Raw genomic sequence first — 27,736 nt, forward strand, 5'->3', positions numbered from 1 at the left:
CACCAATAATGAAGCAACAGAGAAATCAAGGAATCAGTCCCATTTACAACTGCACCAAAAACCATAAGATACTATGAATAAACCTAACCAAAGAGGTAAAAGATCTGTACGCTGAAAACTATAGAAAGCTTATGAAAGAAATTGAAGAAGACACAAAGAAAAATGGAAAAGCATTCCATGCTTATGGATTGGAAGAACAAATATTGTTAAAATGTCTATACTACCCAAAGCAATCTACATATTCAGTGCAATCCCTACCAAAGTAACACTAGCATTCTTCACAGAGCTACAATAAGCAATTCTAAAATTTGTATGGAACCAGAAAAGACCCCGAGTAGCCAAAGCAATCCTGAAAAAGAAAACCAAAGCTGGAGGCATCACAATTGGACTTCGAGCTGTATTACAAAGCTGCATCATGGCAGGATGGTACTGGCACAAAAACAGACACATAGATCAATGGAACAGAATAGAGAACACAGAAATGGACCTATAAATGAATGGCCAACTAATCTTTGACAAAGCAGGAAAAAATATCCAATGGAAAAAAAGTCTCTTCAGCAAATGGTGTTGGGAAAACTGGACAGTGACATGCAGTGGAATGAACCTGGGCCACTTTCTTACACCATACACAAAAATAAACTCAAAATGAATGCAAGACCTAAATGTGAGACAGGAATCCATCAAAATCCTACAGGAAAAAACAGGCAGCAACCTCTTTGACCTCAGCCTCAGCAACTTCTTACTAAACATGTCTCTGGAGGCAAGGGAAACAAATGCAAAAATGAACTATTGGGACCTCATCAAGATAAAAAGCCTCTGCACAGCAAAGGAAACAATCAGCAAAACTAAAAGGCAACCGACGGAATGGGAGAAGATATTTGCAAATGACATATCAGATAAAGGGTTAGAATCCAAAATCTGTAAAGAATTTATCAAACTCAACACCCAAAAACAAATAATCCAGTGAAGAAATGGGCAGAAGACATGAACAGACAGTTTTCCAAAGAAGACATCCAGATGGCTAACAGACACATGAAAAGATGCTGTGAGCCAATGTGCAGTATTTGTTTCAGATCAGGAAACTGATGCCAAGATCTTAAAATCAGTAAGGAGTAGTGCTCATAATTCAACTCAGCCTTCCAATTCTCAGTCACACAAGTTTCCTCACTGCTATGCTGGCATCCTTAATCCAGACCACTCAGGGCCTCCATTTTCTTACCTATCCTCCTAAAGGGGTGTGCTTTTTTTCTTCCTGAAACCTTTAAAATCACAAGACAGAGCTGAACATGTTTAAAATACTGTTAATCACACACCCCCTCCACCTACCCCAAAACTCTGAAATAGGCTTATTTCTTAAGAAAATTGAAAAAAAAAATGGGGGTAGACAATCTCAGAAATATGTATATGGAAATGACAACAGCGGGAAGAAAATTCACCTAGGCTCAATCCTAACAATTCAGATACATTTTTTTTTTTTTACTTTGATGTGATACTAGGGAGAAGGTTAGCAATTAGATAACTCTTAGAATTGACAGAAGACTCATCCCTGTATGCCTTACAAAGACTGAAGGAGAGGAGACATATCCCCTTTTCTAAAGAAATACAAACGTGGAAACATTATGCCCCAAAAAAGAGCATTCATCACAAACAGGATCCACATCTGCAAAGCTTTTGTGGCCACAACATGTTTTCAGAGTGCTCTTTCAAGTATTGGTTATGCATGCAGACTGTGGACAGTGGCTAAGCCTTCTGGAACCATCTTACCAGAAGGGAGGGAGGTGGTAGTCTAACTCCTTCAAAGACAGATACTGTCTAAATTCACAGTTCATGGTGTTCATCCAAACTAGCCAGGAACCAAGGATCTGAGAGAGTGCTGAATCTATGCCAAGAATGAGACTCCAAGAAGGAAACTGTTCAGAATCAAATTTGGATTTAGGTAGAATGAATAAAAATTAAAATAAACCAACAGATTAAATGTCTTTCATTGTTCAGGAAAGACTAGAACAATTTTTGGTAATTTGTGAAATATCTGGCATTGAAATTGTCAGGGTCACTAAATTTCAAGTTACCTCAAAATCCTAGAGATTTTTTTAAACAATTTTTTTTTAAGTTTACTTATTTTTGAGAGAGAGAGACAGAGACATAGCATGAGTGGGAGAGGGACAGAGAGAGCAGGAGACACAGAATCTGAAGCAGGCTCCAGGGTCCAGGCTGTCAGCATGGAGCCCAACGTGGGGCTTGAACCCATGAACTGCAAGATCATGACCTGAGTTGAAGTCCAACGCTTGACTGACTGAGCCATCCAAGTGCCCTTATTTTCCATTTTAAGTTGAAGTCCATCTTCTAAAATGCAGGATTATTTGAACTGTCATCTAAATCCAAATTGGTTTTGATAATTCCAATAGAACATTTTGCCAAATCTAGATCTGATCTAAATAATGCTATGTCAAGGGCGCCTGGGTGGCTCAGTTGGTTAAGCATCCAACTCTTTTAAAAACAATTTTATGTTTAGTTTTGAGAGAGACACACGAGTGTGAGCAGGGAAGGGGCAAAGAGAGAGGGAGACACAGAATCGGAAACAGGCTCTAGGATCTGAGCTGTCAGCAACAGAGCCCAACACAGGGCTCAAACCCATGAACTGTGAGATCATGACCTGAGCTGAAGTTCAATGCCTAACCGACTGAGCCACCCAGGCTCCCCAAGCATTCAACTCTTAATTTCAGCTCAGGTCGTGGTCTCACAGTTCATGAGATGGAGCCCCGTGTTGAGCTCTGTACTGATAGCTCAGAGCCTGCTTGGGATTCACTGTCTCCCTATCTTGCTGCCCCTTCCCTGTCTCAAAATAAATAAAATTAAAAAAAATTTTTTTAATTAAAAAAAATAATGCTATGTCAAGAATGGACTTTTGTTTTGCCTTTTTTTTTTTTAACCTAAGGGGAAAAAAATTTTTTTAATGTTTATTTTTGAGAGAGAGAGAGACAGAATATGAGCAGGAGAGGGGCAGGGAGAGGAGACACAGAATCCTAAGCAGGCTCCAGGCTCTGAGCTGTCAGCACAGAGACCAGCACTGGGCTCAAGAACTATGAGATCTCAAGAACTATGAGATCGTGACCTGAGCCAAAGTTGGACGCTCACCTGACTGAACCACCCGGGCACCCCTAATGGAAATTTTTGAAAAAATGTTTATTTTTAAGAGAGAGAGAGAGAGAGAGAGAGCGCACATGCACACATTGGGGAGGGGCAGAGGGAGAGGAAACAGAATTCAAAGCAGGCTCCAGACTTTGAGCTGACAGCAGTGAGCCCGATGTAGAGGCTTGAACTTATTAACTGTGGGATCATGCCCTGAGTCAAAATCAAGAGCCAGAGGATGCTCAACGAACTGAGCCACCTAGGTGCCCCAAGGGAAATCATTAAAAACAAACAAACAAAAAAACAGAAAAATAAATTTTTTAAAGAAATCTTAGAAAATGTTTTTAAAATTAGACCAGGGTTTTTTGAGCCATCAGCCATCTTTCATCCTTCTGAACTTTTCTTTTTCTGTCCCTTAGTGGCCTTTAAGTAATCTTTACTCTGGAAACCCTTCCCTCTTTTTTCTGAGTCCCCACCTTTACGTGTCTTAACAGTGCCATGTGTGATTACCGACAACGTGGAAGCCCATCTTCACGAAATGGAAAGACTGGCCATTTAAGAAACCACGCAGAGCCAGCTCCTTGTACCTCTACTGGCCCTGTTAGGTCAAAGGTCTGCTCTGCTCTCTACCTGGTCAGCTGCTGGAGGCAGGGGGGCACCTGCTCCACAAGTTTAGTCATGATGGAGACATCTTATTAGTAGGTAGACACTGGGCTGCCTTAAGATGTTCTTAAACATGTTAGTGGGCAAAGAATTTTATGTTTTCATTTCAAGCACATCTTAGAGCTTTCTTCTGAAAGCACAGTTGATCAGATTTAACAAGCTAAAATGGCATTTGAGGCTGACCTAATCAAGGAATATCTGTCTTAATAGCCATAAAGTCCTATTTCAATATTATATGGTGTAAAGGGCTTAATTTTTATGTACCCAAATCTAGGAGTTTAGTTTTCTTCCACATTTGATCGCCTCACTGGGTTTGCTGGTGTACAATGTACTTGTGAAAAAACTTTCTAAGTGAATGCCCCACTTGTTTTACTTTTTTTTTCTTAGCAAAAACAGAGGTAGAGAAAACATACTTGTTTAAAAAAGACAGGAAAAAAAAAAAGGACCCAGACCAAACCCTCATTCCATTCAGAGTTCTGTTCATCTTACTTTGAAGTCAAAGGGTAGTGTAAAGTTTTGATTTGCAACAAATTCTAAGATTATCCATTAACTACTCTAGCAAGCTTTCTACTTCCTTTCAAATGTACATCTAATTTTTAAAGGGGCCAGGCTCTTTTCTTTGAGTTTATCTTTTAAAAAATGTATTTTAAGCAGAATGATCTTTTAGAGTTGATGGAATAGCTTTTCAAATGTTGAATGGATGTATCAGAAACCTACTCTAACCTGCAGGTGAATCAGAGGCAACAGGTTGAAGCTGCTAATGATCTTTGGAGTGAATAGCAAGTGAGTGAAACTGCTCTGAACTCCATATCCCTGCTGGGAAGTAGGGAGCTGCAGAAATCATTCTTTATTACAAAACCACTGAAAATACCGTGTCGCATTTGTTACTCCGTTTTTGGATATAGCATGTAAACGTAAAAGTTACAGGTCCCCTGACCTGCCCAGCAGAGTTTATTCTTCTAGCGACAAAATGGGTGCTGATGTTTACCTGGTGTCCAGCTTGACGATGTGTATCTGAAGAGGAAGGGCAGGAGATCAGGAAATCAAAATCTTCACAGGCAAGGACAGTTGAGGACTGCATTACGGGAATCTGTTTATCTCTCGGCACAGTAACTGCAACAGCCGTGGATGATAACTGTTGTTGATTTTTTCCTGCTCAGTTCTGCAAAGGTAGTTGAAATTCTACCAGTTCCAGAGCCTGCAATGCTCTGGTGAAGCTGTTTTTGTCTTGCTTTCCTGGCCTCCCGAAGTTACTGCCTTTTTTTTTTTTTTTTTTTTAAGCACTCCATAGTGGAGTCAGCAGCTGTTACTTCAAGTCCACATCTTTAGCCTGTAGTCCCTCTTGTTTAATTAATTATTCCCCAAAGATATATAGTTTAACTTCTATGTACAAAAGTTTTATCATATTCTTTTTTTTTTAATGTTTATTTTTGAGACAGAGAGAGACAGAGCATGAACGGGGGAGGGGCAGAGAGAGAGGGAGACACAGAATCCGAAGCAGGCTCCAGGCTCTGAGCCATCAGCCCAGAGCCCGACGCGGGGCTCGAACTCACGGACCTCGAGATCGTGACCTGAGCTGAAGTCGGACGCTTAACCGACTGAGCCACCCAGGCGCCCCTATCATATTCTTTATGTAATAAATTATATACATGTTACACAAAAGACACTAAGCTAAAACCACCCATCCCCTTAAAACGCTGGAGGCAAGGGCAGTTGAGGCTGAAGACCATCATAGTAATGGCCAATACCACAATTTTATAAAATACTGTGGATCATTATTGGACCTCTTTTGGCCAGTGACCTCCTTGCTTTGCTGGTGTGTGCCACCACTGGGTTTTAAGGGTTTCTGTAAATAAAGTGATGTAGGGTTCCCTTCTGTTGGGTATTCTATCGTGCAACTATTTGTCAAGGAGAAACTTGAGTTTCTGCTGCACTTACATCAGTTTTATAGGAGCTGTTTTTATTCTGTGGTCACCCATTTAATTTTCTTCATGGTTGACTAAAAGCCAGAGGACTTGGGCTGGGTTCTCCATGGAAAAACACTGTCTGATGTCTCCCTGTGTCTGGCACTGTCACTCCTCTGAAGAGGAAGAGGTAGAGAGGGAAGAAGCCAACCCAGCAAGATGACTTTTTCTCTTTTTTAATGTTTGTTTTTGAGAGAGAGAGAGAGAGAGAGAGAGAGAGAGAGAGAGAGCAGGGAAGGGGCAGAGAGAGAGGGAAAAAGAAAGAATCCCAAGCGGGCTCTGTGCTGTCAGCACAGAGTCCAATGTGAGTCTTGAACACATGAACCATAAGGTCATGACCTGAGCTGGAACCAAGAGTCGGATGCTTAGGACGCTTAACTGACTGAGCCACCCAGGCGTCCCACAAGATGACTTTGTCAGGCTCCTACCTCAGCCTCTCAAAAGGGAATCCGCATCTAGGCTCTAGTGAGGGGAGAGGAACCACTCCCTCTGGCTGGTCAGAAACATGTCATCCATAGATGAATGAACGGTTGAACCGCCATTTACTTGGAAGTGGGGATGGTTGGGAGGAAGGGGAAACTGTGAACTGTTCTTTTTTTTTTTCTTTCTTTCATGCATGATGTAGAATGAACAGATATTTTTGGATATGAGTTCTTGGATGACAAAACAATAAAAGGGTTTCACACAACCCACAAATGGCTTCTATGGGTAGCAAATGTTGCTTGAATGATAAAAAAAATGTTTTAGGAGCAGGCAGCATTCAAGTTGTCAGCAAGGTTTTGGTAATCCCTGACAGGTGTGCAGCCCTGGAGTAAACCAATGTTTGAGGACCTAAATAAAGGACTAATTCCTACCCTGAAAATACATTCAGATAAAGTCAACTTGAAACAACTGCTCTACAAAATGATGTTATTTTTTTACGTAGATAGTGGCCTCTGTTGTAAGCTCTGTGTTCGTTTATAAAGTTAGGTTAAATAGGGAAACATCTACCCAACATTTTTTTTTTTAATGTTTATTTATTTTTGAGACAGAGAGAGACAGAGCATGAATGGGGGAGGGGCAGAGAGAGAGGGAGACACAGAATCGGAAACAGGCTCCAGGCTCTGAGCTGTCAGCCCAGAGCCCAACGCGGGGCTTGAACTCACGAACCGTGAGATCGTGACCTGAGCCGAAGTCGGACGCTCAACCGACTGAGCCACCCAGGTGCCCCTACCCAACATTTTTATGTCCTTATCCATGTAAGGCTTTTTGAGAGATACGAATTTGGCCTAATATTCATGCTTTCCGCTAAATTAAGGTGCATGGCAGTCTCCAGAGGATGAGACATTGGCAGAGATTCATCAAATAGCCTGCAGCAATCATGGGAGACCAAGCTGAAGTAGAACGCACCAGATCTCCAGGGAACTGCTACCTCAATTAAGGAAGGATCTCTAGGACCCAGAGACTAGCATCCCTAGACTGTTCTCCGACCCCCCCACCCCCACCCCCTAGATTCCCATACTTACCGACTGTTTTTGAGCTTGCAGATTTGGGCGAGGGTGAGGAGGTGTATTGGAAGCTGAAGTCCTTGTTTTATAACAACAGCAACACATTTCAATGAAATAACACCCCTTATAGTTGAAGAACTAAGTTTCCACTTAAGCGTAATTTAGACTTAACAAACTCACCCACTTTCAAAAGGCCGAAAACAATTCACCTTATTATCCATTTTAAGGATCTTAAAGTAGAGCAGGGGGAAAACTAAACTAAACCACTAATGAAAATAGCAGTTTGGCAGGCAAGTGTTCTTAGTTTCATCAAAAGAATGACTGGTAAGTTTGGTTTAGTTTAGTTGTTTTTTTGTTGTTGTTGTTTTTTTGGTTTTTTGTTTTTTGTTTTTTTTTTTTTTTTGTTTTTAATACTGAACAATATCTTTTAAAAAGTTAGATCCTTTGGGTACTTACTGAAGTAGATTAATACATTAAGTCTGGATTCAAATTCTAAATAAGTTGATGAATACACATAATTATATTCTACGTGCCTTAAATCAGGTTATTCATTTTCTTCGGAATTGAGCTGCAATCCATCTTTCCACTTTGTCTAATTTCACTTACCAAGAGTGATAAAGGCCTGGAGGAATAAGCCAGTTTGAGGTCACCTTTATCAACAGCTACCTTATCTTTGCAGCCACAAGTGGATTTCTTAGACCAGCACTGTTGTAATGTAAGCCATATAATTTATAATGTCCTACTTTCCATAGTTAAAAAAATTTTTTTTATGTCCATTTATTTTTTAGAGAGACAGAGTGTGAGTGGGGAGAGGGGCAGAGAGAGAGGGAGACACAGTATCCGAAGCAGGGCTTCCAGGCTCCAAGCTGTCAGCACAGAGCCCGATGCGGGTCTCAAACCCACCAACTGCGAGGTCATGACCTGAGCCGAAGTCGGACACCCAACCTACTGAGCCACGCATGCGTCCCTCTACTTCCCATATTTAAAAGAATTAAAAACCGGGGCGTCCGGGCAGCTCATTCGGTTAAGCATTGACTTCAGCTCAGGTCATGATCTCACAGCTCGTGAGCTCAAGCCCTACGTCGGGCTCTGTGCTGACAGCTCAGAGCCTGGAGCCTGCTTCAAATTCTGGGTCTCTGCCTCTCTCTGCCCCTACCCTGCTCATGCTGTTTCTCTCTCTCTCTCTCTCTCTCTCAAAACTAAATAAACATTAAAAAAAATTAACAACAAATGAAACTAGTTTCATGATATATACAATATATTTTATTTAATGTAGCCAAAATATTATTTCAACATGGAATCAATTTTTAAATTATTGAGATATTTTGCATGTTTTTCCACTAAGCCTTCTAAATTTTCTGTATTTTGCACTTCGAGCACATCTCAATGTGAACTAGCTACTTTTTAAGTGCTCAGTAGCCTCTGTGTGGCTAGCAGCTACCACATTGAACAGCACAGTGTTAACAGCGTGTGTGTAAGGAGGCAGCTGGAAGTGAGGCTGCAGTAGCAAAGCTTTTATCTATTAAAGCAGGATCGGAAGCTTTATCCTGAAGGCTGTGGGAACCGTCAAAGGATCTCAGAGAAGTGTTTTTCGTTTTGAACTTAATCTGGTGGTCTCAGAGAATTTAAAGATGCAGGAGTGGGGGGCTCAAGCCAGAAGCATGCTAGGAGGCTGCTGTTGTCTAAGTGAGTGGTGGGAGCCCGAACTGAAACACAGGGAACACAGACCAAAGGAAGTGTGTCTGAGAGGGGGAGGAGGTAAAATCATCAGAATTTGGCGGTGACTCCTGGATCTGCAATCTAGGATGCTTTTCAGGTTTCTCCCTTGGAGAGTTGGGCCAAAAGTAGTAGTGGAGGGAAGGCAGGTTGTGAGGGGGAGAGGAGTTCAGCATGAGTCATGTTCACTTTGAGGTGTCTTTGGAACAGACGGGTAGATAGGCCTAGGGTGACGTGCAAGAGTTTATACAACAGAATGTGTAGCCTTAGAAGCTAGAAAGGCTGGGTAGGAACAATCAATACTTAAGGTGCCAATGAAAACTTTAGGCAATAACAAGAATGGGATATAAGGCGGAGGTCATCAAGGACAGCTTTATAGAAAAGGTGGGATTTGAGCAGAGTCTTAAAGAATGGGTAGGATTCAGAAAGTCAAAGAAGAGACAGCAGAAATGTAGAGAGGTAAGAAAGTATGAGATGTGTTTAAGCAACACTATTTGAATAAACCTGTCCTGCTGGGCCAGATGGGATTAGGGCTGAGATCAAAGCCAGCCTAATGCAGTTTGCAGACTGGCATGGGGTTGGATCCTGCTGTGTTGTAAATTTAAGGTAGGTGCCAACATTTCCACAAAAAATTTCTGACTTCCCTTTAAAATAAAAGGGGGCTTGGAGTATGTGTTCCCTCTCTCCGGGAAGTCTCTTTCACTCCTTTTTGCTACTTGCCTGAGTCCTGTAGATATTTGAGTTTTCTGCTTTTGAGTCAAGGATCAATAGGTAATAAAGGCACAAAGACGACTGGTGACAGGTTATGAAGGGCTTTTAATACCAAACCGAATATAAATGTCAGTGGTGGGTAACTAATGGGTGAGGGATTGATCAGATTAAAGTCCTATTTAGAAGAATTATTCCGGAGCAGTGTGGAAATAGAGAAGTTAGGGAGGACAGTTACCAGTTTGGGAAGGGAAAAGACACAGTGATGGTGTTGGCATATCCAAGTGGGCCTAAAAATGTGAAATGGAAGTCTCTTAAGAAGACGTCATCCCTACAGGCTACTAGGAACACTTGGGAATCAATGGGCCATTGAGTTTGCTGGGTAATTTGCTTTGCAGGCTTCTAGAATTCAGGCCAAAGTTTCGTATAGGGAACGGCAAGTCTGATTGTTTGAAACAACTGTTGGGGTTAGTTAAAACATCTCTGCGATTGCAGAGAAAACAGTGGGAGTAGAGACATGCTTTTTTTCCTTGTGAGCACAGATAAATGATCATTGAGAAAAGGGGTAAGATAAGATCCCTAAGATAGGGATGAAACTTGGGGGCTGTGGGAGCAAAGCTTATGTTAGTGGGTGCTGAGTTGCTGTGTATTTTTCTTTCACCCAGTGTAACAACTGCCTGGCCACACTTCCTTTTAAAACATAGTCAGGTTGTTGTTTTACAGTCATTAAGTGCACTGCAAATAGAGGGAAAAGGTCCTTGGAAAAAGATAGGCTAAAATTGGGTGCCTGGTGCCTGGGTGGCTCAGTTATTTAACCAACTGATTCTTTTTTTTTTTTTTTTTTTTAATGTTTATTTATTTTTGAGAGAGACAGAGACAGAAAGAGGGAGACACAGAATCCAAAGCAGGCTCCAGGCTCTGAGCTGACAGCACAGAGCCTGATGCGGGGCTTGCACTCACGAACCGTGAGATCATGACCTGAGCTGAAGTCGGACACTTAACTGAGCCACCCAGGTCAGGTGCCCCAACCAGCTGATTCTTTTTTTTTTTTTTTTTTTTAATTTTTTTTTTTCAACGTTTATTTATTTTTGGGACAGAGAGAGACAGAGCATGAACGGGGGAGGGGCAGAGAGAGAGGGAGACACAGAATCGGAAACAGGCTCCAGGCTCTGAGCCATCAGCCCAGAGCCTGACGCGGGGCTCGAACTCATGGACCGCGAGATCGTGACCTGGCTGAAGTCGACGCTTAACCGACTGCGCCACCCAGGCGCCCCACCAACCAGCTGATTCTTGATTTCAGCCCAGGTCATGATCACATGGTCGGTTGGTCATGACATCAAGCCCTGCGTGGAGTTCTGCACTGAGCGTGGAGCCTGCCTGAAATTGTCTCTCTCCCTCCCTCACTGCCCCTCCCCTGCTCGCACATACACTCTCTCAAAATAAACTTTAAAAGAAGGCTAAAATTAAAATTTTCAGTTATAAATAAGGTCTGAGGATCTAATTATATTGTTGATTATAGTTGGCAACAGGGTATTGTATAATTGAAATTTGCAAGAGAATAGAAAAGGGTTCTCACCCCCCTCCCCCCAAAAAGGTAAATATGTTAGGTGATAGATGTATTAACTAATTTGAATGGGGGGGGGTCTTTTTACAATGGATATGTGTATCAGTGATAGGTTGTATATTTTAAATACTTGAGGTACTATTGCTATGTCCATTTTACAGACAAGGCAACTGAGGACCTAGAGGTTAAGAAATTACTCAAGGTCACAAGGCTGATAAGGGATGGAACCAAGACTTGAACCCATGCAGTCTAAGAGGCTTTTCTCTTAACCGCTGTGTTAAACTGTGTATCTGTCTGTTCTGATGTCACACAGATAGGCAAATTCACAGGTAGGGAACCTTACTTCTGCTTTATCCTGGAAGCTCCACTCCAGCTGTTTCAGGAGTGTCAGTTTGGTTCAGGTCCTCCTACAAGAGATAAAACTGTCTTAAATAGCCTGTAAGGAGAACAGATAATTGGGTCCTGGGGTGACCTTGAGAGGAGAAGGCTATATGGTGTGTTCAAAGTATGTTCTCTTCCTTTAGCTAATGGCTCAAGGTTAACTTATAAAATGTACATTCGTCAGTTTTTTGAAATAGGACCTCTCCTAACAATTCTTCTTTTGTGCAAGCTAAATCATGTTAGCTTTGTCTTCGTATGTTCTGATGAACAATTATCACAGAAGAAATTGTATAAATATTTGGAATTGGAAGGGGGTGAGAATCCATAACATTGTGGAGACACAAAGGCATTTTGTGTCAAAACTTGTCAGTTTTTCCTACCGTATTTAGTGTTGCTTCTTTCTTGATGGTCCACAGATGAAATATGTGAATGAAAGATTTCAAGATGGAAAAAATAAAGAGGTGGTTCTCATGTGCATTGGCATCACTTCAGGAGTCGGACGGCTGCTCTTTGGCCGGATCGCAGATTATATGCCTGGTGTGAAGAAGGTTTATCTTCAGGTACTTTCTTAAGCTGCTTTTCCCCCAGCAGAATTATCTTTGTCACCTCATGTCTCATTATATGTATGTATGTGTTTGCTTAAATTCTTCCGTAAAAATTACAAATGTTTTCTAGAACCTAACTTCTACCAGCAGTTTTTCAAGGCCAAACTCAGTTATGAATTTTGGGTTTTCAACATGAGAAATTGGCGATCACACAACAATCTTACTTGTTTTGTCAAGGCACTCCACCAAATCAAGATGGTTTTTGCTCACTGCTTTTTCTAAGAAGAATGTTTTATTTCTGGCACAGTTCTCTTAGTCATGTGCCTTTTGCACCACCTTGTGAAATTCAGGGGCCTGTTTCTTTTGAACTTTTTTACTGCAGATTGCCTCCTGGGTGTTGAGGGCTGTGCACTACGCAAATGCTAATTCCAAGCTCACATGGACACTCACTTGACAAGCACTTAAATGACTCCTCCGTGCCAGACACTGTGCTAAATGCTCGGATGAAGCATGAAACATGGTTTGTGCCCTCAGTTAGTCGCTAATGGTCTCATGGGGAGACAGTGTTGCAGCAAAGTGGAATAATGGCTATGCTAGACGGGTGCTAGAAACCTAGGCACCAACTATCTGAATCACTAGTGAGGCTCTGAGCAGGCTTCCTGGGCTGGTGTGGTATTAAGAGGTGAGTGGCAGTCAGAAAGAGAAGGAAGATAGAGAAGTGTGTTCCAAGCAGAGGAAACCACATGGGCAAAGAGGTGGAGGTATGACATAGTATATTATGTCTGCGAAACTGAGTGTTTGAATGGAATAAAGGGAGAGCGATAAACTGACTGGCTGGGGGTGGGGGGGGGGAGGGGGGTGGGGAGAGGCAGGAGCCGGGTTAGGAGAAGGATGACACTATCCTGAAATCTACCAGGAGCCACTAGAGGGTTTTAACTGAGGGAGTGACATGACAGGAGTTGTATTTTATTAAGCTTAATGAGTGGCTGTGAAGGGTGGATGACGTGGGAGGGCAGGAGCTCAGGCAGTCACAAAAGGCTACATGTTGTGCAGCTCTGTTTTGGTGGAGTGGCCAGAATAGGCAGTGCCACAGAGACAGAGTGGATTCCTGGTGGCCCGGGGCTGGCAGGGGCGGGCTGTGGGGAGTAACTGCTACAGGCTATGGGGGTTCTTCCTGGGGTGATATATTCCAAGGTTAGGCAGTAGTGATAGTTGTACAACTTTGTAAATTCAGTAAAACGTACTGAATTATTTACTTTAAATGGGTGAATTTTATGGTATGTGAATTTATCTCTCTCAAGCTCTTATTAAAAACAACAACAACAATAACAACAGAGTGGAAGCAGGGGTACTAGCTGGAGACCACTGAAGCAGTCTAGGCAGGAGGAACCAAGGCAGAAACACTGGAATCAAACAGCAGTAAAATAGGGATATGGGAGTAAGAGTTTGATGGAGCCACCAAAGCTGGGTCTGAGATTTGTGGCTCCGGTAACAGAATGGATGGTTGTGCTTTGCGTTTAAGATGAGTCATTTCAGTAAATCGGAGTAAGATGTGGAGTTCACTTTTGCCATGTTAAATTTTTGGTGCTCATGGGAGAGCCATGTTGCGTCTGGAGCTCCTGAGAGAGCCCGAGGGACCTGTGGGACTTCGGCATTTGTGGGCTGTATGGGTAAGCGGAGGACGAGGGATGTGCATGAAGACTGAAGGGAGTGGCCAGCTTAGTGGGAAAGAAGCAGGGCACAGAGTGTTTCAGGGACAGCAGTGGTCAGCAGTGTCGGTAGCTAGTGACAGGGCAAGCACATTAAAGGCTAAAAGGTTTTCACTGCATTTAGCAACAGAGTTTCAGTGGCATGGCAGGTGCTAAAGACTGATCACGATTAGCTGAAAAAATGGAAACGTAGACTACTTTGCCCAACAGCTTGGCTGTGGGGGGAGAGTGAAGGGGAGCCCGGGGAAGGGGGCAATTTGGGATTGGGGAATTGAGCGTGCCAGCTCACTGTATAGATGGGAGGTGGTATTTGAGCTGGGCTTTGAAGTAGAGCTGGGATTTAGGTGCAGGAAAATGATTGGAAAAGGCATTCATTACAGATAAAGAAGCTTCCATTAGATGATTTGAAATAACCCAGCCGCCATTTATTGAGTACTTCCATGTGCCAGACAATGAACTAAGTGCCCCACACGCAATCTCCCTTGTTCCTTGCACCAGCCCTAAGAGGAAAGTATCGTTGTTATTTCCACTCAGAGGTACGAACCCTAAGGAACAGAGGCTGACTCACTGTGGGTGTCTGTGTGGAGGTCCCAGCAGCCAGCTGCAGAAAGGAGTCTGGTCACATAGCAGAAGGGAGAGTAGACAGCTGGTAGAGTGCTACTTTTACAAGTATTTACTGTATTATGATCGTTTCCCCCTTTTTTAGGACCTAACTGTGGGTATTCTTGTGGAACATTTGGTTTTGTTCTCAAGTGTCAAGAGAACCCTCTAATGGACATTCGATGCATTACAGACTTAAAAATACTTATTTGGAGAAAGAGAGCACACAAGCAGGGAGGGGAGGGGCAAAGAGAGAGAGAGGGAGAGAGAGAGAATCCTAAGTAGGCTCTACGCTGTCAGTGCAGAGCCTGACGTGGGGCTTGAACTCACACACTGTGAAATCATGACCTGAGCCGAAATCAAGAGTCAGACACTTAACTGACTGAGCCACCCAGGCGCCCCTGTATTACAGACTTTCAGCTTCCTTTCATTCATGCAAAGGATTGTGTCTACTGTGCTCCAGCCTAGACCTTGGTGGGGTGACACAAACAAGACACACGTGGTCCCTGAGTTCCTGGAGCAATACTGGAGGCAGGAAAAATGAAGAACTCAGGAAGACAGGGAGAGTGACAAGGGAAGAGGTTGGAAAGCTAGGAGGGGCCAGATTATACAGGGCCTTGAAAGTCAAATTGAAGAGATTTTGCTTTAAGTGTTGTGGGTCTTTGTTGGAGAATGAAGTGGTCTGATTTCACATTTTAAGTCACTGTGGTTGTTCTGTCTCTGGAGGATAGATTACTGGGGTGGAAGCAGTAATCCATTCTCCACAGCAGCATATGCTGAGTCACCAGTGACGTGACTGCATTTCAGAGAGCCTGTGAAGGAGAAAAAAGGCCTTCAGCGTGTCCTGTGTGTCTTGTGGCTGCTGGGAGTGCGCTCCTCCTGTGAACACAGTGGCACAGGAGCCAACACAGGCCTTGCCTGTGTGGCTACTGGACTCACTCCTTTGTATCACTCCCCTCCTCCGTCTCTCCTTTTTCCTGGCTTCCCTGCCCACCTGCCAACCATTCGGTGTGGCTTTTGATTCTTGGCTGTTCTCTGCTGTTGCCAGCTCCAGCTCTGCCTGTTTGCTTCCTCCTCTTTCTCTTTCCCTCAATGGCTGGCTGCCTTTTGGCCTAGCCTTTAAAAGTTGGAATGCTCCCACTCCTTACCTTGCTGTCGTTGGTGGTGCAGACATGCCCACTGCCTGCTTTTGTCTGTTATAGCCCAACTCCTCCCTGTCTCCTAGCAGCTGGGCACAGATCACACCTCACAGCCTCCCACACGGTCTAATTCCTGGTCACAGGCATCTTGGGTTTGGGAGGCTGCACAGCAGAAAAGCACACAGGCTCTGGAGACATGAGTTCAGCCCGGTCCTTGCACCAGCCGTGTTCAGAACTGGCAGAGGGCTGTGGTAAGGATTCATGGTGACAGCTTATGTAAAGTGCCAGCCCAGAGTGGAGGATTAATGCATCTTTCCTTTTATTGTGTGGTTGGTGAGGGGCAGACAGGGGGAGAATCCCAAGCAGGCTCCAAGCTGCCAGCACAGAGCCCAACGCAAGGCTCGAACTCACGAAACCGTGAGATCATGACCTGAGCCAAAATCAAGAGTCAGATGCTTAACCAACTAAGCAACCCAGGCGTCCCCTTTTTATTTCATCAAATACTGAAGCAAAACCTGATTTGGAACAGATCTTAAGAAAGGAGACTTGGTTATCCTGAACTAGAGATCTTTGCTTATAGATCACTTAGCTTATAGATCACTCACATTTTGCTTAAGAGTTCTGAATTTAAACTCTGTCAAGGTCCTGGTTTCCAGGTATTTTCAGCTAACATTTTGTTTTTTAAGTTTATCATTTCTTTTGAGAGAGAGAGGGACAGAGAGAGAGCACAAGGCAGGGGGGAGGAACAGAGAGAGGGAGAGAGAGAGAATCCGCACTGTCAGCACAGAGCCCAATGTGGGGCTCAGACTGATGAACTGTGAGATCATGACCTGAGCCGAAATCAAGAGTCAGACACTTAACTGAGCCACCCAGGCGCCCCCAGCCTAACAGTTTTAAATGCTGAAGAGATGACTGAATTGCATTATATGGAACTATAATGGTGAAAGGCTTTCTGCTCTGGGTTCCTAGCCAGAGGCCCTGAAAGTCTGGAAACTTTATATTGAATAAATTTGTAGGAGCAACACTTGAACCTAACTCTGACCAGCTTTATGTCTGCCTCTGAAAATGCCTCCTGCTTATTCAGGTGCAGCTCATTTTTCCTCTTGAGCTATACTTAGATTCCTGAGCAGAACTTAAACTGACATTTCTCCAAGAATGTTCTCTTTGTGATAGAAATAGGGAAGGGTAATATAAAAAAAACAATTTTTTTTGTTCTTAAAGTATGTAAACTAACTCAAGCAAGGGGTTATTCTTCTAAAGCCTATAATATTGTGACAGAAGATATTTCCTTGGATGGTTTTAAGAAAACAAAAGCAAGAACTACATCTCAACTGTCAATGCCTTATTAAATTAAATGTCATTGCCAGAGATTAGAGGAGAATTAGGAGCCTCTGAATACCTTATTTAAATCTAGGGGCGCCTGGGTGGCGCAGTCAGTTAAGCGTCTGACTTCAGCCAGGTCACGATCTCGCGGTCCGTGAGTTCGAGCCCCGCGTCGGGCTCTGGGCTGATGGCTCAGAGCCTGGAGCCTGTTTCCGATTCTGTGTCTCCCTCTCTCTCTCTGCCCCTCCCCTGTTCATGCTCTGTCTCTCTCTGTTCCAAAAATAAATAAACATTGAAAAAAAAAAATTTAAATCTAACCAGAGTTGCTGTGTTTGAGGAGAGGAAAACAGACTGTAGTAATACTAAATTTATTCATCTTTCAAAATGGGGCATCTACAAATCAATATTTGATGTATGGATCAATGTATTTTTTAATAGGTTTAATTTATTTAGCAATCTCTACACCTAACATGGGGCTCAAACTCACGACCCTGAGATCAAGAGTTGCACGCTCTTCTGACTGGTCCAGGCAGGTACCCCTGGATCAGTACTTATTTGGGGGAAGTGATGAAGTATGGAACCTCTCATATGAACAGTTTGCAAGCTATTTTCTGAGAAATGCTAAAGAATAAATGTGTAAATTCCTGTGAACTCCATTCTTAAAGAAAAACCAAGAAATTTTACTTTTAAATAAAAATTTCTATTTAAGTTATTAAAATTTAACAGTTTCAAATAATAACTAACAATTACTGCCAAGTAATTAAAAAAGAAGGTAATATAGTTTGGATTGAGGAGAACTTGTAGTCAGGTAAAGTATTAAGAAATGATATGGTTCAAATATATAGTAATAAATTCGAAACTCTTAAGTGAATGATTTTTTACAAAACTAACCAAAGAACAAAAATTGCAAGGGGCCAACGATGTATAGAAAAATCAGGATAACCACCAAAAGTAAAGCACCTGGGTCTCATGTTACATAAGTTTGTCCAAGAAAAACATTCATTTATTGAGCACAGTTGACTTTGTGCCAAGTAGTATGCTAGGATTTCACTAATTCACTCTGGTTCTCTTATCTTGGAAGAGATTTGTACTAAACAAAATAGTAAAAGAATAGGAAACATCCAAAGAAAAGAATATTCTTGAAAGCTAACACATAGCATAGTTACAGTGGCATGGTTGTGAATGTTTGGTCTGTGGTAATGTGGCCCCACAGTGTCCTGAAGTTTTATTGTAGATCCTCTGGAGTTTGTGATAATAGAGATAAGTTTCTAAGATTCAAATGACTTTCCATGTTTATCTCCTTTTATGTTTTGCAGGTAGAGTTAAAAAATGTATATACAATTAAGACTATTTAAAGTATGGTTATTTTATCAATAACTCCTGAAATCTTTACCTACTTATGAATTTCAACCCCCTTTCTACATTTTGATTTATTTTTAGATATGTTTGTGTAGATGGGAAGCATCAGGAAGCCTTTTTACTGGCTCAAGGTCACAGAATGCTGGAACCTGGTCTTGTTCCTCTGGGCCTTTAGTTCTTTCCAACCTATCAGGCTGCAAGCCCAATAATATCCATGCAAGAAATTCTGTATGTGGTTTCATTGAAGCTGGGGTAGAGACGAGGATGTTTAAGTAGAAAATAAAAAATCAGGAGAATGGGAGACTGTGTTCTTTGGAAAATGTGAGTGCCAGGCTTATTTTTCAACAACCAACTCGGAGTCTTATACTAATCATTATACCATAAAGCCATGTTTTAACCATGAAGAAAAATTTTCAGTTGCATGGTGTGATGGTGTCGAAAAGAGATCTAACCTGGAGTTTGAAACTTTTTTCAAGAGCATGTTTCTTATTGTGGGGTCAGTGGACCACTTGTATTAAAGTCATCTGGAGAGCTTGGCCAGACTGCTATTCCTGTATCCCTTCACTCAGTCTGCAGCTTCAGGAACTCCTCAGGTAATCCTGATGTGTACTAGGTTGTGAGGGGCTGCCCTGAGGTGAGCTACCGAGCTTGGTACGCTGTAGGTGTGCCTAGTGGGTCCTAGGAAAAACAGAATAGGCAAAGATGGTGATCCAGATGGCTGCTTCATGGTCTTTCCCTCCCCCCACCCCCACCCCCCTGTCATTGAAGGGTATCCTCTAGGAACAGTAGTTCCTTCTGCTCTCTACTACTACCTGTGTAGACCAAGGGTTCCAGGATGGGCACGTTTGGGCGCATTACTACCCCTCTTCCAGAATCACTATCTGCATCTGTAAAATGGGCACAATATTAGTATCCACTTCGTAAAGTTGTTAGGAGATTATTAAAGTGCCTAGAACAGTGCCTGGCACTTAATAAACAATAAATGATAGCTGCTATTATATGCATATTTTTCAAAAGCTTGATGCATTTTGAAACATTTCTTCTGCTGCCTAGTGAATTGTCGAGTTTTAATTCGTTCTTTGCCTAAAGAAAGTTATTGAATTGTTTGCTTCTTTTTTTGTATTCACCATACTTGGGAGTATACAACTATGGCAACATCTAGAACACTTGATGTCCACTTGTTTCACGTGTTCATCTCCCCACAGCCCAAGGGTAGGGACCAGGTATTATTCACATAGCACACAGCACAGAGCTACCAAATGGCAGGCAAAATTAAGTGTTCGGTTCTATTAACTACTCTAACGTTAAAATGAAAGTATTCCATGGCTCAAAGTATTTCCAAACCTTAACTCTGGAGGCTTAAATAGGATATACCTATGCTGTATCACCAGAAAACAGTGTTTGAAAGTATCATTTGTTAATCTTATTGATTTACACTATCAAGTAAAATAGGATTAGAAAATTTAGTTCTTCAATGTTATAGCAGAATAATTTGTTTTTCATTGCATGTTATACATATTTCCTATGACTGTCAGAATTTAATTAGAATTTGAATAATCAAAATTCAGTACATATTTGTATAATACCTATCAACTCATAGTTACTTATTTTAATCTCTCACTTGGTCTGAATATCTGGATTATGTCTGGAATATTGGCAGGCAATGTATTCTAAATTATTTAAATATCTAAACCTTACATCATTGCATTCCCCGAATTGGAAGCTTTGTGATCTGTTCTGATCTTGCTGGCATATTTTCCTTTTGCAAAGGACTAACACCAGTAGAGTATATATAATTTCAAAATCAGATGTTTGATGAATGCATTTGAGCCAACACTCAAAGAACAGATATTTATTGAGCGCTGACCAGGTGCAAGATTCTTAAACCTTAGAACATCTAGTCCAAAGAGGACTTGTACAGATTCTGACCTCAAAGAACTTACAGGCTGGAGGGGAAGGTAAATATGTAAAAATAATTACTTTATTCTTAATGTAAATTTTAAGAAAGTGCTAGGGGAACTTAGGGGAGATGATTATGGGGATTGATTACATAAAATCAAGGTGAATTGGGCCAGGGAGGCAACTCTTCCAGGGAGGAGTCAGTTAATATTCCTAGGCATGCACGTTGCTCAGTAATTGCAACATATACTTTTCCTGAGAGCAGAGTTGACATTGTGGTGGTGTCTTGTTCTAGGTACTCTCCTTTTTCTTCATTGGTCTGATGTCCATGATGATTCCCCTGTGCGGTGTCTTTGGGGCCCTCATTGCTGTCTGTCTCATCATGGGGCTCTTCGATGGATGCTTCATTTCCATTATGGCTCCCATTGCCTTTGAGTTAATTGGTGCCCAGGATGTTTCTCAAGCAATTGGATTTCTACTTGGATTCATGTCTATACCCATGACTGTGGGCCCACCTATTGCAGGTAAATGTAATGGTTCTCCAGTAATTATCTGTAAAATATATTATGATCTATTGGTTGGTGGTCTTTTGCTTTTGTATGTGCCTTATTGATAACATTTTTAATAAGACCAGCTGTAGATGGCATGTTGAAAAAGTTTGCTGAGGAGTCTCTCTTATCCTTATTGATAATCTGACACAGTAAAGTGTGTAATTGCAATCTTCTGGGCTTTAAGCTTTTACAATTCCTGTATTTCACTTAGTATGTGTTTTGGAGAAATGGGAACATAGTTTCTTTAAAAAAAGAGGTGAAGATTCTAAAAATTTTCTAAATATGTATGCTTTGGGCAAGAGATCGTATCCCCCCTAGAAATAATTAATGAAAAATACCATTTAGTGGAAACAACTCAAATGTCCATCAGTGGATGAATGGACAAACAAAATGTGGTGCAGCCATAAGGGGATATTATTCGGCCATAAAAAGGAATGAAGTATTGTACCAATACATGCTACCAGGTGATGAACCTTGAGAACATTATGCTAAGTGAAAGAAGCACAAATACAAAAGGTCACATACTGTATGATTTTATTGATATGAAATATCCAGAGTAGGTAAATCCACAGAGGCAGAGAGCAGATTGGTGGTTTCCAGGGGCTGGAGGGAAGGGGGAGTAGGGAATAACTGCTTAACGGGTATGGCATTTCCTTCTGGTGTGATAAAAATATCTGGGGACTAGATAGAGGTGGCGGTTATACAACACTGTGAATGTGGTAAGTGCCACAGAAATGGTTAATTTATGTTATGATGCATTTCACCTTTAGAAATCTTCTCAATAGCATAAAATTGTCTCATGTTCAATATCACTGGGGTGCCAGTAAATTATTAGATTAGAATCTGATAAAATTAGGATAAAATTCAAATGTATTTATTATCGTTGGTGTTTGGCATGTAAGGGGCTCAGAGAAAGTTCATTCTCGTGTCCAGAATCGCACATATCTAGCAACTTTTCCCGCTGGGAACCTAGTCACGAATCAAGCACACAGAGTCACTAAAGGTCACAGTCTCCCTGTAGGAGGAGAACCCTCCAGCCCTTCTTCCCCTGCCTGCAGGTAATAGACTATTCACACTATTTTTATACCTTACAAACGTAGATTTCTAGGGTTTCCAAGTCAAAAGCAGATAATAAGTAGCACTTTGGTAGGAATGGTGTTTGCAACTAGAAATGACTGATAACAGACCAAGAATAAGGAGATAACTGGAAACTTCCTAAGTTGGCAGAACAGCACCCAGCAACTGGCAGCAGAAAGCTCTTGACTCCTCAGGAGCTTCTGACGGATCATAGTATTACAGTCCAAACCTGATGACTGGTGTTCATAAGGAAGGAAAGGGTCAGTATATACAGAATATTCTGACTCAGAAGATAAGAAAATTGTAGATTTAGATATATTGTATATTTTATGTTTCTATCTAGAATAAATGAACACTTCATGTCGGTACTTGACAGATTCTCAGCTGTTTATTTAGAAAAGTCAGATACTCTATACGGTTTGTTCCCTGGACATTTCTGATAACTTAGGTCTTATGGTAAAAGTTACAAAAGTTTAAAAACACTAAGATAGGGGCACCTGGGTGACTCATTTGCTTAAGTGTCCGACTCTTGGTTTTGGCTTGGGTCATGGTCTCGCGGTTTGTGGGTTCAAGCCCCACTGGGTTCTGCACTGACACTGAGGAGCCTGTTTGGGATTCTCTCTCTCTGCCCCTCCCCTGCGCGCGCGTGCATGCTCTCTCTCGAAAATAAATAAATAAACGTTAAAAAAAAAAAAAAACCACTAGGATGACTTGTAAAATCTGGATTTTGTGGGGTGTCTGGCTGGCTCAGTTGGTAGAGTATGTGACTCTTGATCTTGGGGTTATAAGTTCGAGCCCCATGTTGGGTGTAAAGGTTACTTAAAAAATAAAATCTTAAAAAAATATTTTTTAATGTTTTTATTTATTTTTGACAGAGAGAGACAGAGCACATGTGGGAGAGGAGTAGAGAGAGAGGGAGGCAGAATCTGAAGCAGGCTCCAGGCTCTAAGCTGTCAGCACAGAGCCCGACGGGGGGCTGGAACTAATGAACTACGAGATCATGACCTGAGCTGAAGTCAGACATTTTACCAACTAAGCCACCCAGGCACCCCAAGAATAAAATCTTTTTAAAAAAACCTGGATTTTGTTAGAGAAATTAGAAATAAGGAGTATTCAAAATAACCGTTTTTAGAAGCAGAGCCCAAGGATCTATTAAAGTGCAAACATATATTCTTATGTTTTACTCCCACGTGCTGATAAATGTATGTAACAGTCTAACTTTTTCATCCTCTTAGATCTATAATTTTTGTTACGATTTCGGATCATAATTTTAAATATAGTTTCATGTTATTTCATAAACAAATAGGCCTAAGAAAGATGTGAAATGTAGACGTTGTAAGGACCATTACACCAAAGGTCAGAATACCCCAAATGGCCTTTGAATGGTTTTGAGAAAGCCAAAGCTTGGTTGCAAATATTTTTTTCCATGTAATAACTTGGTATGAAAACCCATAGGCTTGTAGTCTGTGACGAGATTAAAGATCTAAGATCTTTTCCTTCCTCCTATCAGGAAAGGTTTTTACCTCAGACCCATTTCCTGGGCAATGTCTGATATTTGAGATGGTTGAACTAGTCCTGCTGAGATGAAGTTGTTAGCTTAGGAGGAGGCCATCAGTGTGATTGATCTGAGACCCCTAAAAGCCACACTTGGTTCTCTCTTGGTGACAGTTTTTTCCCTTCCCAGGGTTACTTCGTGACAAGCTGGGCTCCTACGATGTGGCATTCTACCTCGCTGGAATCCCTCCCCTTATTGGAGGTGCTGTCCTTTGTTTTATCCCATGGATCCACAGTAAGAAGCAAAGAGAGATTGGTGAAACCACTGGAGGAGAAAAGATGGAGAAAATGTTGGAGAACCAGAACTCTCTGCTGTCAAGCTCACCTGGAATCTTTAAGAAAGAATCTGACTCTGTTATTTAATGTCTTATATACCTCCACCAGACTGGACTTGCTTTCGGAAGTTTAAGCAAGTTTCCCTTTTATATGAATTGCAAATTTCCTATTTTTTTAATTACATCTTAAGAATAGCACAATAATTGGGAAATAGAACCCTTATTACTACAAGAACCATTTCTGCCACAGAATAGCTAGCTGTTTGATATTTCCATGAGTTTGGGGGCAGAGACTATGGTATATGAAAACATGTCTGAAAGTCAAATATTAAGAGAATTGAAGCTATTCCAAAGCAACTTTGGAAACTGTGAATGCTAATAAGCTTATACAAATATTTAAAAATACCTCGGGGCACCTGGGTGGCTCAGTTGGTTGAGCGTCCGACTTCGTTCGGCTCAGGTCGTGTTCTTGCTGTTCGTGGGTTCAAGCCCCGCGTCAGGCTCTGTGCTGACAGCTCGGAGCCTGGAGCCTGCTTCGGATTCTGTGTCTCCCTCTCTCTGCCCCTCCCCTGCTTGCACTCTGTCTCTCTCTCTGTCTCTCTCTCTCTCTCTCAAAAATAAATAAATGTTTTTAAAAAATTAAAAAAAAATACCTCACACTATACTGAAAGGGTTGCAGTTTGGTTAGGACTGGAAATAACGTTTATCGTCTCACATGGTGTTTTTAGTTCTGGTATCTCCGTTTTAATTTCTTCTGCTATTTGGAAACTTTTTACCTTTAAGCCTGGATTCTAGATAATGTCAGACCTACCTAAACCTCAAGTCTATGTTAAAGTTGCTTGCCTGCCGTTAAGTAAGATATGAAATTAAGTTATCCTGACTTGCTTCAGTGTCAAGGGAACTTCTTGGTGCTGATGGTAACACTGTGTTCAGATTCAGTATATGCGAGATGAAAAGGATCCTGTTCATTACGGCAGAGCAATTTGGAAATCAGGCGCTTCTTCCACTTACTTTTCTCTTTTGGTTTGCAGTATGTTTTACTCAGGTAGCCAGAAACACCCCAAATTTCTGAAATTGTTTAAATTTTAACAATAAAGTAAAATAGAATGAATGAAAGAGATTCTGGCAGTTTTAACGTAGAATTTTTCTGGCTTCTGACTTTGTTGGCACTAGACTTGACATTTCAGCAGAGTCTTACCGAGCATGTTATCAAGTTGCAGTTTCAGGTGCAAATGGTGAAAAAAATCTTTTAATCATGCAGAAGGTATTTCTGATGGAAATAATTGCTCAAATTGGTTTATGAAATTAATGGGTCTTGGAAGGTTAAAAGCACTTATAAAGAGAAATAACTTCTGTATTTCTCAAACTTTCTGGCAAAAATTTGCACTCATCAGTATTTATCCTAGCATGCTCCCCATTAACATTCCCAATATTTTTTCTATTTACAAAAACACTTGTATGAAAGCTATTAAAGTTTTAAGGACCTAAAAATTAAAACCGAAGTCATGCCATGACCTATACTCGTCTACAAAAAACTAAGAACAATTTCCTCATACTACCTGTTTCTTATTTATGTCTTTGAAAATTAATAATATGCAAAGTATATTTAATTCCTAAGTATAAATGTGTATTAGAGCTTCCTCAAACGTAGCTTGTTCACTTGGGAAGAATGCTGTCTTTTTCTAAAGCACCTTCAGGATCCATAGGTTTCTAACTTCTCTGGATGGACAGAAACTTAATCTATTATCTCCCTGCTTTTCTTTTCAGCTTCTATTGTTTTTTTGCCTCTAGCTGAGGATATAGGTACCTGAAGAGCATATGAATTTGTAGTTGTTGATGGGGGTGGGGCAGGGCACACAGGGGGCTGGAGGGAAGCGAGGCAGTTAATTAAACAGCTAGAAAAACCCAAAAGTTCAAAGTAGGAATGCTGAATGCGGAATTTATTTTTAATAGGATTTTAAGTGGTTTTTTTATTGTGAAGACATCACTTAGCCATTTACTACATACACATGGTTGCAACTTCCAGTACTTCTATATTTCATATTTAGGAAACTTGGGTAATTTGTTTTTTGGAAGGTTCTGTTGCTTAAAAGAACAACTATATTTTGACCATACTGCCCTTTCATATTCTTATTTTAAAGCTTTTAGAAAATGACTTAGAAATGATAATGTAAGATATTATCGGATTCATTTATTCACACCCAATTACATAAAACATTATTTCCTGATTATTATCAGTACTTTAGAGAACATACAACTAAGATCAATCATCAAACTTGCCATTATAAAAAATTTTTTTTGATAGTTTTAGCATAGACTCCTAAGACTGCCTCACCCCCTTTTTACAGAAAGAATTCTAAAAGAGAAAATTTGCTCTGTAAAGACCTCCAAAATGTTTTCCCTTTCAAAATTTGGCTGATTTTAGAAAGAAAAAAAAAAAGTAACAATCTGACTTGCTCTTGCTTGGTTAGTTTCCATAATAAAAGAGCAAAGTGACTGAAGTATTAATAGTATTTAGTATAGTATTTAGATCTCAGAATATTTTGTGTACAATATTACACATATGCAGCTTTCAGTCTAATGGAATGAATTAAATGGGATCTATGATACTGAAAGAGCTCCACTATAATAGACTGTTATGGGGAGGTCTGTGCTGTAATAATATAAAGTTAAAAAGTATAAACGATGCTGAATTCTATAAAATGCATATTTCATAACATATGTTGTTTGGTACAAAAAGTTCTAGAAGTCTGAAGTTTAAAGATAAAATGAAAAATACTAATATTCATAAGGATTTGTGTTTTAGACAAGAAATAGTACCATAATCTTTCAAAGTAAATCCTTTGTAATCTCTGAACAGAGTGTTACTATTGCAATAAAGTGACTCGATGGGCCTAAATTTTTTGGTTCAATCCAGACACTTTTTTGAGAGGAAAAGAATAGAGTCAGAACTCTGCTTTCTATCTCATCATCCTAATTCTGATAAAACTCAGCAAATTCTCAAATTCAAAGATTCTGGTATTAGAGGCCAACAACATAAAGGGAGCAACTATTTGCTCCCTTTACAGAGACTCTGGATCAGGTACTATTGCCTATGGATCTTCCAGAAACATTGCAGTTAAATTTTACTGCGGTAGACATTATTAGGATCCATCCATTTCAGTAGTAATAAACCACCCAGATCGTACTTTATTCAAAATTTATAAATTTCTTTGATCCCAGTTAAAATCCTTAGTCTACAGTCCTACGACAAGACTTGTAATATCCACTGGAAATTGCATCATGCTTGCATTAAGCTTCAAATTCTATCCGTAAATAGAAACAAGACTTCATTTGTACTTCCTGATCCATTGTATCTGTTTATACATGTTTGCAGAAGATCCCCTCCCAAGTATGAAGAAAACCTTAACTCTGTTGGCTTCAACTTTCCACACTTTTAAAGTAAATGTACACAATTATAAATAAACATAGGTTTGTCTTTACTTATGGTAATTCTAATCCTTTCAACTGCATTTAAGAATATTTTAATTTGTACCATTGTTATTTACACACCACTTTATGTCCAAATGACTTTTGTGCTTAAGTGAATAGAAAACTGAATAGAAAATGCGATTAGGGGTAGGCAGCCTCCAGCATGGGTGGCATAAGGGAAGTTCCTGGCCATGCACTTTTCCACTTTTTTTTTTTTTTTTTAATATTTATCCATTTTTGAGGTGGGGGGGGACAGAGAATCTGAAGTGAGCTCCCTGCTGACAAGCAGAGAGCCTGATGTGGGGGTGGGGCTTGAACCCACAGACCTCAAGATCATGACCTGAGCTGAAGTCGGATGCTTAACCAACTGAGCCACCAAGGCACCCCCCTACCCTTTCTTAGGCCTCATTTGTTTACTCTTCCTATTATCTTTATCCTTATCATTCTTTCCCCCTTTACTTCCCTCTGTCTTTCAAAAACCTGCTCAAGAGTCCATTGACATCCTTGCTTAGTTCCACTGGCTGTTTAGTCGCACTACTTACTGGTCCCTACGGCTTCACAGGATGAAATCGCATCCAGCTTCACGTCACCTGTCACCTGGTAGAACAGCTTGCTCTCAGCC

General features: G+C 41.0%; 1 protein-coding gene and 1 long non-coding RNA gene across 2 annotated transcripts in view; one reads left to right on the top strand and one right to left on the bottom strand.

Annotated features, from left to right (window-relative positions):
• Positions 1-24,126, top strand: part of SLC16A10 (solute carrier family 16 member 10) — a 117,454-nt gene extending 93,328 nt beyond the window's left edge. The window contains exons 4-6 of the mRNA XM_040474392.1: positions 12,029-12,172; positions 20,482-20,710; positions 23,499-24,126. Coding sequence (XP_040330326.1) covers positions 12,029-12,172; positions 20,482-20,710; positions 23,499-23,731 — 606 coding nt within the window. The 3' untranslated portion in view covers positions 23,732-24,126. The remainder of the gene's footprint in view (positions 1-12,028; positions 12,173-20,481; positions 20,711-23,498) is intronic.
• Positions 1-27,736, bottom strand: part of LOC121029905 (uncharacterized) — a 61,062-nt gene that overhangs the window by 5,906 nt on the left and 27,420 nt on the right. Inside the window, exons 3-6 of the long non-coding RNA XR_005789961.1 lie at positions 19,100-19,174; positions 18,740-18,965; positions 11,993-12,146; positions 11,575-11,638 (exon numbers count right to left, since the gene is read on the bottom strand). This is a non-coding gene — a long non-coding RNA (uncharacterized LOC121029905). The remainder of the gene's footprint in view (positions 1-11,574; positions 11,639-11,992; positions 12,147-18,739; positions 18,966-19,099; positions 19,175-27,736) is intronic.

The sequence above is a fragment of the Herpailurus yagouaroundi genome, unplaced genomic scaffold (genome assembly GCF_014898765.1).
Source record: "Herpailurus yagouaroundi ecotype Mexico unplaced genomic scaffold, PumYag 139, whole genome shotgun sequence".
Taxonomy (NCBI): Eukaryota; Metazoa; Chordata; class Mammalia; order Carnivora; family Felidae; genus Herpailurus; species Herpailurus yagouaroundi.